Source organism: Chrysochloris asiatica, unplaced genomic scaffold (assembly GCF_000296735.1).
Source record: "Chrysochloris asiatica unplaced genomic scaffold, ChrAsi1.0 scaffold00150, whole genome shotgun sequence".
Classification (NCBI taxonomy): Eukaryota; Metazoa; Chordata; class Mammalia; order Afrosoricida; family Chrysochloridae; genus Chrysochloris; species Chrysochloris asiatica.
Window position 1 is genome coordinate 7,663,990 of NW_006408668.1, and position 12,912 is coordinate 7,676,901.

Here is a 12,912-nt window from a genome sequence, read left to right on the forward strand (position 1 = left end):
GCCCTTGTCTGCCTCCTCCCTGGGAGCCTGGGCCTCAAGGGGCAGCCGGTAAAACGGTCCCAGACGTAGAAGCAGGGTCTGTTCCCGCCGAGGTTGACGAGGTGTGCAGCCCTGTAGTGAAATCTCATAGAAAGTGATGGTCCGGGGTAAATGAGGACCTCTCCCAGTTCCGCGCACACACACTAACCTGGTCCTCTGCCACTGGGACCCTTAGATTGTGTCTAGGTGATGCCACTTAAGTGTACCAGGTGACATCTCAAAGGCGTGCTTTTATGATCTGACAATCATACCGCTAGCATGCCCGCTTTTATTTCTTGCAATGTGGTCTTGCTGAGGAGCTCATTCATCAGTTATAATCCGAACTGTGAAACATAAGTACCCACTGTATCTATATTTAATTAAGCTTTCCATATATTTTGCTGTTAGGCTTTGGCCGTGATACAGTTTCTTTGGTAAATGATACAGATTGATTAAAAAAAAAAAAAAAAAGTTGTTAGTTTGTATTTAACACAAATTTGAGGTCAAATAGTGTGCTTTGCAATTTGTATTTCTTTTACTGAATGTTAAAGACAAAACAAAACAAAAAAACACCTTTTTTTTATTAATAGGTTATTATGGCGTAGGTTTCTTTAACCCAAAAGTGTAAAACATGCTGGATTATGAAATCTTGTAAACTGTATGACAGAAAAATATGAATCCTTTCATAAAATTAAAAAAAAATAATAATTGTAAGGTAATTGGGGTATATAGCGTAGTGGTTACGAATCGGGCTGCGAACTTCAAGGTCAGCAGTTCGAAACTACCAGGTATTCCTCGGGAGAAAGATGAGGCTTTCTGCTCTTGTAAAGATTTACAGCCTCGGAAACCCTGTACAGGTTCGCTATGAGTCAGAACCGACTCCACGGCACATAACAACAACAACAAAGTAATATGGGTTTAGCTGTGTGCTGACGACTGGGGAAGGGGGGTAGGCTTTGGTTGGTTGATGGTGCATGGAGGTTGTAACCATGGCAATGAAAGGATATACATAGGATGAATGTAAAGCTAATATTCTCCCATGTAAACTATCACATAATTCACAATAAAACATTAAAAAAATGAAAAAAAAGAAGAACACAGTGTATGGTCTGCCAACCCCAGTCCCATGTGTATACTCCACAGGACTTTCAATGGCTGATTTTTCGGAAGTGCATTGCCAGACATTTCTTCTGAGGCAACTCTGAGTGGACTAGAACTTCCAGCCTGTCCGTTAGTAACAATGCTTGCCATTCTTGCACCACGAACTAAAATGAATGGCAGCGACTATGACAATAATTATTCTGATCATTATTGTATCCATTTAAATTAAAAAAAAAAAAAAAAAATACCCCTATCATCCAAAGACAAGGAGCTCTGGTAGCGTAGTGGTTACGAATCGGGCCGCGAACCGCAAGATCAGCAGTTCGAAACTACCAGCTGTTCTGTGGGAGACAGATGAGGCTTTCTGCTCCCGTAAAGATTTACAGTTTCGGAAACCCTATGCAGGGTCGCTATGAGTCGGTTCCGACTCCACGGCACATAACAACAACAACAATCATCCAAAGACAGCTATGGAGATTTTCACATGTATCCTTAGTCTTTGCTCTGCTCTGTCCACTAACAACATACCGCGAACCTCTTTTTGTATCCATCAATATCCATCTACATCATGATTTAAATGGAATGAAAACTAAAAACGGCAAAAAAAAGTTCTATGGGCCTACATCATGGATCTCATGGTCTAGATACCCCTGACCGGCCTAGAGAATGATGATTTAGGAATCTTTTGGAATATATTTTACTGAACATTTGGAGGTTCAGTAAAGTGTTGTCAGCCTTGGAATATACTGTTTATTGAAGTAAAATAAAAGTTTTGTATCCACTAGTAAGGGAGCATTGGTGGCTCCATATGATAAGCAATGGGCTGTGAACCACAAGGTCTGAGGTGAGCACCTACTATAGCTGTTCTGTGGGAGAAAGATGAGGCTTTTTGCTCTTATAAAAGATGACTTTTTTAAAAGCCTTGGGTCATAATGAATCCAAACTGACTCCTCGGCACTGAACAACAATCCTCTAGTAAAATGTAGGACCACAGCTCTGAGGTCTAGAGTTGAAAGTTCCTTTCATTTTTAGGCAGGGTGGAGAAGATGACTGGTAATTTTAGACGCTATCTTTTTTTTGTTATGGTTAAAGATTCAAATGTATGAAGTATAGTCTCAGAGAGTAGTAAGATGTTAGATTAAATTTTTGTCAAATAGGGACACTAGTAAGAATTTAGGTTACTTTGTTGACTTACGTAGTCAGTCCAAAGGGCTCTTGATTGCATCTTAAAAGCCAGTTTATGAACTGACATACACTGTTTAGTTGCATGTACATCATTAGTTTTGCTCTCTACTGAAGACGTCCCTTTAGTTAAATTTGTAAACCCTAACTAAAAATGTTTTACTACATTCTAACTGAGTAAAATGTTTTAGTGGTTTTCTTGCAGAATTTGAGTTCTTATTTGCTGGTAGATTTCATTGCAAGTATTTTCTTCAAAAGGAGCCCTGATAGCTTAATGGATTATGAGCTGAGCTGCCAACCATAAGGTTAGCAGGTTGAATCTACCAGCTGCTCCTTCAGAGAAAACATTTACAGTCTTGGAAACCCTATGCAGTGTTGATAGGAGTTGAAACTGACTTGATGGCACACAACCACCATCAACTACCTACCACCGCCTCATACTAGTACTTAATAACCTTCTGGATCTAATATTATATATTCCTTATGTGTTTCATATAATATGAAGTTTATTTATTTCATTTATAGTGTACTTTGGTTTTAGAGTTCATTTACTTTTACCTGTCTCTACCCATTTATACTCATTTTTATTACATGGGCTTTATTTGTATTTTATGAAACAATTTTAAAATGTCCTTTATTTTATTATTCTGTGCTGATCTACTTCCCCATTATTGTTAATTGAATGTTTACTCTAATAACCTACCTAGGTTTTAGATCTTTTACTAGATTCCAAAATATCATGTTTCTGGAAGTAAAGCAGGGATAAGTTATATAGCAACAGAAAGTTATAAGCATTTTTATATAAAGACAATTAAAATTCCAAGTTATATAATTCACTGAGTTATTACCTCTATTTTTATAGTAGAAACTCATTATTGGGTGCTTGTTGATATAAGACAGTATATTAGGGACCTAAGTGAATTCAGTTAAACTTACCATGATGTCTCCCTGAAGGTTTTAAATTCTAAACTGTAGATGTGGGCCACAGTTTTGATGTCAGCTTGTCTTTACTGTTATTAATCATACAAGGTGAATACATTTGGTCTTAAGGGCAAACATCATTGAGCCCTTGTATTCAGGTAGAAAGAGGAAGCTATGTAGTAGGGTTCAGTACTTGTAGAATGTAATAACAGAGTTTTAGAGCTGCTTAATGAAGGAGGGTAAACGGACAAGACAGGCTTCTTGCAGGTTTGGGGAGTCTCATCCAAGGGCTGCTTACTGGAAGTGAGAAATTTCTTTCAAGTTGTATGTTTAGATTTGGAAAATCCTGGGAGTCTTTTGACCCACCTCCTAATAGAGCCATGTTCGTTACAGAATATAAACAAATTTGAGTTCGCACTTGATCATTGGGTTAAAATTAACACTCTGGAAGAGTCTTCAGTTTAATTTAAGTGTTGGCATAGCCCTGGCACTTTTCTGCCCTGGTGTAAGTGGTCTAGTTTGAGAGGCAAAGGGTAGTAGATGCGAGCTTGGACTCTGGAAGCAGCGGTCTCTCCCTGGGTTCCGTTTCTTTGTAAAATAAGGTTAATAATGCCTGCCTAGGAGAATTTTGTTAAGATTGGAAACAGAATGGACCCAGCACATAGGAAGTGCTCAGTGAGTTGTGACTGTCATTTTTGGTCTTAATACTTTGCCCTAGTGGTCTTTCTTCACTCCCTAATGAAGATTCTGATAATTTTCAGTGTTAAGAAATAGCTGAAGTGGTAGTTTCTGAATTGCTTACAAATGATTACTTTAGTCAACCATACCCTTCCACTGAGAGAACTGTCTCGTGGGATTGCTAGGCATTTTTGGAGGTGAATTAACTCCATTGGAGTATCATTTAGTAGATAGCCAAGTGCATCTTGTACCCTGGAGGCCCCATCAAAATCAATGCACATCTCTGAGTGCCTGGAATGCTCTCAGGGAATGGGACCATCATCCATGAAGTGCACTGAATGATGGCTAGCTGCCTGTTTGTGTTGTTTTAATAGTTAACACATTTTGAGATTTTATTACATGCTGGACACTACACTTAGGTAATCCTACTTATCACCACTTCATTTCATTCCCTTTTCTCAACACTGTTGTTAGATGGGTGGTGATTTACTGAATTTCCTGAGTCAAAGCAAAATGGTGGGTCCTAGTCTTTCAATTCTACTTGGATTGCTACATTTTCTAAAGACCAAAGTATCCTCTGGGAGGGAGTTGGTTAATCACTGGGAAAACTACATTTATTTTATGATGATGAGAAATAGCAATAATGACTGTGATCTGTTTAGTATTTATAAATATATGGAAGAGGAGACAAAACAGATTGCATTTTCATTTTCTGGATAAAACTTCAAGGTAATGGGCCCCAAATCATGTTCAGTGATGACTGACTTGAGTCTAGGAGCCAGGTCTTTGACCCTTATATGTTGTAGTCTGATAGTTTCTTTCCTTTTAAAAAGTATTGTTATTATGCAATAGGAAATTTGGGGAGGGTGAAAATTATGCTACTCAGGAGCCATTGTGTGATCCCTAGAACTCTCAGTTTGGAATCTATGACCCCTATTTAGTGAGCCCTACAACATCTCTCTTTAAATAACCGAATGTTTGTTTTCACAGACAAAACCAATCAATTTGAAGTTTTGGTTTTTCCTGGAGCAACACACATATATTCTAGTATATTAAATAAATTTAGATGTGGGAGTCGTCTTTATACATACAGTTTAGCTCTGCCAAAAAGTCTGTTTATAATGGTGAATAATAGATGAAGAAACCAATATTTTGCATTATTGATACATGCTCTTCTTTCTCTTTTCTTCCTGAATAGGGAGAAAAAAATTTCAGACGTCAACCTATGAAGCCCGGGAAGACAACCCTGAATAGCAATGGTGAACAGTGTTGTCGTTAGACTCATTCCGCAGAGCATCTGAAATGAACCTCTCTTATTGATTGTTTTTATTGGCGTAGAGCCAGGAGCACTGGATTTCGTTGCCTTCAGGATAAAAAGAAAGCTCCTGGTTATCAACATAAACATATGAACCAATGTGATGGTGAAATGAGATGAGGCTCCGAAATGGAACTGTAGCCACTGCTTTAGCATTTGTCACCTCGTTCCTTACCCTGTCTTGGTATACTACATGGCAAAATGGGAAAGGTAAGGAAATAGCTGACAATGTGCATGGAAGATAGACGCTTTACTGTGTAAATATAGGCAGTCCCTAGATTATCAACGAGTTCCCGTCCTAACTCTGTCTTTAAGCTGAATTAGTTGTGGTTCATATCTAACTTTAGTTAGTCAGATGTTTGTCTTAGTATATCTAGTATATGCAAGAAGACTTCAAAAGTTCATGGAAAAATGGAATTAAAAGAGAATGGAATTCTTCCACACAGTTTTTAAAGTTCACCTGTCTATGCATAAGAAATGTCCAAAAAGCATTAGCAGTGCCCTAAAACAGCTGTCGCATTAAACTGCAGCAATGGTAACGTGTCGCCGAGTAGTGCCCATTTGTTTTTATGAACCCTGGCACGTGTCTGGAGTTTTTAATATGTTAGACTTTACAGAGGTTGCTTCATATTACGGGTTTGTGGATTTGTACTTGCGTTGCAGGATCACAACCTCGGGACTGTCTGTGGTGCATAAATATTTGGGCTAAATCTTCTAACCAACTATCTGCTGGTGGCCTGGGATTTTCACCTGTTGTAAAATGAAGCCATTTTCTTGGAGGGATGAAAGAGAGGGAATTTCTAATTAGAATGGAATTTGTTTGTTTTCCATTTCTTTTAATTGCACTTGGAGAAACAAATACAGAGCAGTGCTTTATATTATACACAGGACAGTCAAGTTGAATAATAAAGGTTTTTGTTTTGGCATTTTATTTTTTATTATTAAACATCATAAATGTTTAATAAGCTTCCTTGTACTGAATGTTGTATAAGATGCCTGAAAGGACACAATCATTCCCATCAGGAAATTTACATGCTAATTATGCCAGTAATTTGGTACTATGTAATTTGTAATTTAAACTGCAGAGGTGTTGACAAATTACTCTTTAGGCAAAAGTGTCTAGGATGAGGATGGGGAAACGAATATCTTCAAATTTGAACTGGTCTTTAGAAGGGTCTCTGTTCATTGATTAGAACTCTATTCAGAGATAATGCATTTGTTGGTAGGTTTGTTTTTGAAGAGCCCATATTTGGAGTACATTTCCATCCACACCTGTTGCCTGTTTCCTTGTCTTAATCTCATGAATGCTGATGGCGAGATGGGTCGAAGTGTTGAGATGGTTCCACACCTAGTTTGCTAGAGTCAAGTTATGGGTGATTTAACCCATCATCACCTGGGTTATTTGAAGATGTGCTTGTTATCATTATTGAATTATATGAAGAAGACTGAAAACATGAATTCCCGATGTAGTTTTTTCTGATATGTTATATTACTCATTGACATTGAGTTAGTTCTGATTCCAAGGCTGTAAATCTTTATGGGAGCAGAAAACTTCAACTTTAGACATGTATGTGTGTATGTGTACATATCTAGGTATATTTAAAATAAGCTGTTATGAGTGAAAAACATGCTCTGTTTTGAATAAGTACAGTATTCTTCTATCACTTCCTTTCTCTGAGTCAGGCTCTTATTTTGGAGGGGAACTCTTTGGGAAAAAACAAGTAACATTCTAAAGTTTCTTTTTTCCCTCTTTGTTTATAAGTGTATACATTTTTTGGCATTTATTTTTTAATTGTACCCAAAAGACAAGACTAACTTAGCAAGAACTTTGAAAAGTTAATTCAACCAAACAGTTGACCCTTCCCTGACACGAACAAAATCAATAACTGACCCTTGAAAGTGTACTTAGGAAATAGGAGACCTGACAATGCAAAAAACTTGTGGATTTTTCCTTGTCAGGAAACTGTCTATTCCTTCAGTTATAGTAGTGGAGAAAATTAACACTTCCCATGGACTTATTTAAGGGATCAAGCATTTTAAACTCTTCATTTCATTTCTCTTGCTTATGTAAAATTATCATAGACGTTAATTTTTAAAGTTGCCTATCTTCATAATCAAAACAGCTATAAATATAAAGATTCTTTCAGTAAGTAGTTTTAGCCACCTGGAAGTAGAGAGAGAAATCTTCTCTCTTTGATTATTACTCTGAGCAGTTCTGTGTATATGTATACTATTTGCTGCTGTGTTTTTCTGCTCATTATTTTGCTCAGCACTTTGGGTATCAGTATTGATCTACTGTGGTGGTTGTATAAAATCCACTGCATTTAATTGCTATTGTTTATGAAACCACTCTTAACTGTTGAGCATGTGGATTCTTTCTAGCTAGTTCTGGAAGTCATATAGCTTAAATTTTCCAGAGAAGGCCTGATTTCAGAAACTCAGTTCTCATATCCCCATAAACCATGTGATCTGATTATTACTTTGAAAGCATGGTTGCCATCATCATAGACATTACTGGATGAAGAATTTTTATTTTTCACTCAACGATCCCTTACATGTACCTACTCTGTATTTTATGTGTGTACTGGATTATATATTGCTAATACAAAAAAAGAATAAAAACCTTTGGAAACCTCACAGCCTTGGCTGGAAAGATGCAAGCAGACAAATATGATGTTATCAGAAAAGTATGCCAGAAGCAATAACATTATGCTGAGCTTGTACTATAATCATCAGCATATTACATATATTATCTCATTTAATCATCTTAACAATCCTGTAAGGTATTATTACCCTCTTTCTAGAGAAGGTGAAACCAAAGCAGAGTAGTTGAGAAACTTGCCAAAGGTCATACATTAAGTGGTGGAATTGAAGTTTGAACTTAGGCAGAACTTATGCACTTGACTATTCTGTGCTGCCCAGAAGAGCAGACAGAAGCTCCTAACTCAGGTGCTTCCCTGAGGAAGTAGAATATGAAGGATGGTGGTGAAGGTGATGCCAGCAGAGCAGGGGGAGTGGACCTATCAAGTGTAGCTGGGAAAGGGTGCAGTGTATTTATGCTTTGGAATTGTGAGGGGCTTATTATGACCAGCACACAGGCTTCCTGAAGTGTCTCAAGGTTTCAGTGGGAATCAGCATGGCTTCCAAAAGTGCATGTGGTTTGTCTTAGGTCTTTATTCGCCACCTACATACCCAAAACTTGAGTTGGTCCATGAAACTGGAATAGGTTGGAGATAATGACAGGAACTCTGCCAGAAGCTCTGGCACGTAAGATAAGGCACCAAGTTCAGCAGGGTATGTAAGTTTCCTACAAAAAAATGAGGCAGAATTTTAGTTATGTGAATTGAACAAGTTAGGGAAGTTGTAAACAGGTATTGAGAAAGTAGATAAAGAATAAGTACATAGTTCACTTGATAGAGGAGGGAGAGCTCCTCATGAACCTCCTACTTTGGTCATGTAAGCGCTGAACTGGTAACCACTAGGCTGGCGGTTCAAACCCATCAGCCATTCTCAGAAACCCTATACAGAGTTAGAACCAACTCGACAGCACTTAACAAAAACAAATCTTTATGGAAGCAGATGTCTAGGGCTTTCTCCTGAAGACCTGCTGGGTGAGTTTGAACCAGCAACCTTTGGTTTTACTTAACCATTTGAGCTACGAGGACTCCTTTGTGTCTCCTTAGTCTCCTCCATTCTGAGGAAATTTCTTAGTCACTGTCCTTTGTGTTCCTTACACTTTTAAAGAGATTTGACCAGTTATTTTGTAGAACATCCGTTAATTAGGGTTTGTCTGATGTTTTCTCATGGTTAGATTGAGATAATGCATGTTTGACAAGAACCCCTTAGTATTTTTTGTGTGTTGTATCAGGAGGTGTACTTTGTTGTGTCTTGTTACTGGTTATGTTAACTTTGATCCCCTGGTTAAAGTGATGTCTGTCAAATTTCTGTCAAAGTAACCGGCAAGATACTTTTTTGTTGTTGTTGCTTTGTGTAATTAGTAATCTTTTTATGGAGGCATACTTTGAAACCAAGCAAATATCCTGCTTCTCATTATACTTCCACCCACTCATTTTTTACATTCCTTGATGATTTTTGCCTGAAACAATTATTACTGTGTTGTTGGCCAAGTGCAATTTTCTGTTTCCATCACACCTTCTCCATTCATTAATTGGAACTCTACTGTAAGGAAGAGATGTCTCTTTTCCCCTAATTCCTTTCTGTATTAAATTCTTTATTTACATGAATATGTACTCATGGATGTTTGTTTTCTTGTATGACCTGTACTCCTTTATTATCATTAATTATTTTATTGTTTCATTTGCCCCTTAAGTAACTATTGGGAGCTCCTTCAAGTTGGCTCCTGTACCTCTTGACATGCCCCATCATTTTTTTGTTTTTGTTTTTAATGTATTGAGGTGAAATTCACAGAAGATGTAACCATTTTAACATGACCAATCCATGGCAGGTAATACATTCACAGTGTCATGTAACCCTCACCACTATCTAGTCCCTGTCATTTCTTGAGTAGTTTCATACTTTCTAGCACTGCAAGATGCCCCAGACTTGCCCAGGTCTGGGCTAGAAAATGTGAAGTTCGGGGTGCTCATTTGTACTATGTATCAATACTGCTAATCCCTCCCTGTAGACCGAGCTTGGATATATATGTATCTATACAGACACACAGGAGCCTTGGTGGCTCTGTAGCATAAGTACTGGACTACTAACCATAAGGTTAGCAGTTTGAACCTACCAGTCTCTCTGCAGGAGAAAGATGAGGCTTTCTGCTCCCATAAAGATTCACAGCCTCAGAAATCCTGTACTAGGTTGCTGTGGGTCAGACCTGACTCAGTGCCAATGGGTTCAGTTTTTTATTGAGTTTGGTTTGTGCACATACTATAAACATTGGACTGCGAATCACAGGGTCTGTGGTTCGAGCCCACCAACCGCTCCATATGTGAAAGATGAGACTTTCTGATCCCACGAAGATTTAAAGCCTCAGAAACCCTGTACAGGATCACCAACTCCACAGCACTTAATAATGCATATACATGTCTGTATCTATTTCTGCATCCATCTGTATATATGAAACCACTACCACTGCAAGTTCATACTAATCCTCTGATTTCAATCCAATACTTTAGAGTTCATTCTTGTCTCCCATTTTCCTTATTTCTCTGACAATAAGAAATTTGGCTCTCAATATAATTACTTACTTGCTCAGTCCCAATATACAAGAGGGCTTCAAAGGTTCTTGGAAAAATGGAATTGAAAGACAATTTTTCCACAAACTTTTCAAAGTCCCTGTGTACACATAAATTAGTTTCAGAATTGCTAAACTAAATACAGCAAAAAATAAATTTTGTATTTAGCCTTATATGCAGTCAGAATGCTATTTTCCAAAGTTATTTAGTTTAGTTCTTATCTTAGTTACGTCTTCAATGTGGTCGTGTTATTCACTTATGGCTGGTTGTATTCCATTTTGAAGTTCCTGGGTGTCACAAATGGTTAAGCAATCAGTTACTAACCAAAAGTTGGTGGTTCAAATCTACCCAAAGGTGATCTGGAAGAAATGTCAATGTACCTCTTAAAGATCACAGATTTTGAAAACCCTATGGAACAGAGTTCTACTCTGATACTCATGGGTTCCCTATGAATCAGAATCAACTTGATGGCAACTAATTTGTTTTATTTTTGTATTCCATTTTGGGGTTTTCCTACAGCCTGTTAAATTGTAATTATTTGTATTTTGGATAAGCAAAACATTACCTTGGTTCTGAGACTCATAACCACAAAAAGGGCAGACTGAGAGAAGTGTTGTTCCTCCTACCCCATTTCCATTCCTATTTTTTCTCCACCTAGTACCCAAGGAGCTCTGGTAGCGTAGTGGTTACGAATCGGGCTGCGAACCTTAAGGTCAGTGGTTCGAAACTACCAGCCACTCCGCGGAAAAAAGATGAGGCTATCTACTCCCGTAAGGATTTACACCCTCGGAAACCCTGTACAGGGTCACTATGGGTCGGCTCCGACTCGAAGGCACTTAACAACAACAACAACAAGTACCCATCCACCTTTTATAAGTACTCAGTCTTATTTGTTTCTGGGTTATCTTTACTATGTTTCTTATTAATAAGCCCTGGAGGCCCCGTGGGTTGTACGTTGTGCTGCTAACCAATGGGTCAGAAGTTTGAATTCACCAGTCACTCCATAGGAGAAAGAGCAGATAGTAAACATTTCCTTGTATCTTCTTTATTACACAAAGGATAACAATCTACAGATGTCGTTTGCGTATGTTTTTTTTTCACTAAGCAGTAGATGCTAGAAATCATAGAAGTCTTCATTCTTTTTCATTTATTTTTAGTTACATATTACTCCATTGTGTGGGCATCCTAATTTAAATAACAACTCTCCAAACTAAGGGAATTTAGGTTTTTATTTGTATGATAGTAAGTCATAAAGTATGGCTTCTAGGGTTCCAGTTCATACATGTGCAAATGTATTCCAAACACAATATGTTTAAATAGATCTCTGCTTTCAGAAGACAAGTTCTCTCAGTAATAAACTTGTCTTAGACTTGTTAGGGTTTCTTCAAAAAGGAGGATATGTTTTGTGCCTTAGGAAAAAGTAACGTTGAGGTCGGGTTAATAACAAATGTTTAACACACTCTAGTGTGCGCTTCTCAAATCACTGAAGCTTTGCAACAGGTTTATGGAACTACTGCCCCACATAAAGCAACAATTTTCAAATAGACCAAGTGTTTTTAAGGAATGTAGGGAAGACTTAATAACAAACTATGGATAACATTGTGAAGAACAGAAATTCCAGATACTGGATTGTGCTCACGAGGAACCTGTGTATAGACTATGAGACAAACAGAACATGGAGATTCTGAATAGTTTGAAGTCAGGAAACGTGTGCATCAGAGTTGTATCCTTTCACCATATCTATTCTGTCTGTGTGCTGATCAAATAATTGGAGAAGCTGGGCTATATGAAGAAGAGTATGGCATCAATATTGGAGGAAGGCTTATTAACAACCTGCAATATGCAGATGACACGACCTTGCTTACTGAACTTGAAGAGGACTTGAAAAACTCATGAAGATCAAGAACTATATATAATCTTCAGTATGGATTACACCTCAATTTAAAGAAACAAAAATTCTCACAACTGGACCAGTAAATAACATGATAAACAGAGAAAAGATTGAAGTTGTCAAAGACTTCATTTTGCTTGAATATACAACCAACACTCGGAAGCAGCAGTCAAGAAATCAAATGATGTATTACATCAGGCAAATCTGCTGAAAAAGACTTCTTCTAAGTGTTAAAGAACAAAGTAGTCACTTTGAGGACTGAGGTGTGCCTGACCCAAGTCATGGTATTTTTTGTTGTTGTTAAGTGCCGTTGAATCAGTTCTGACCCATAGCAACCCTGTAAGGGTTTTTGAGGAGCAGCTGGTGAGCTTGAACCACCAACCTTGCTGTTCAAACCAACTTTGCAGTCTAGCGCATTGACCCACAGTGCCACACTAAGTATTTCTAGTCAACTTATATACATGTGAAAGTTGGGAAATGAGTAAGACTGTAAAAGAATCAGTGCATTTGAATTGTGGTGTTGGAGAGTGACATTGAAAGCACTGTGAACTGCCAGAAGAACAAATACATGTTAGAAGAAACACAGCCAGGATGCTCTTTTTTTT

At 37.8% G+C, this 12,912-nt stretch overlaps 1 protein-coding gene across 1 annotated transcript in view; it reads left to right on the forward strand.

Annotated features, from left to right (window-relative positions):
* The first annotated feature begins 5,331 nt into the window (after positions 1-5,331).
* MGAT4A (mannosyl (alpha-1,3-)-glycoprotein beta-1,4-N-acetylglucosaminyltransferase, isozyme A) overlaps positions 5,332-12,912 on the forward strand; it is a 125,920-nt gene continuing 118,339 nt past the window's right edge. Inside the window, 1 exon segment of the mRNA XM_006870752.1 lies at positions 5,332-5,425. Within this exon segment, the coding sequence (XP_006870814.1) occupies positions 5,332-5,425 (94 nt within the window).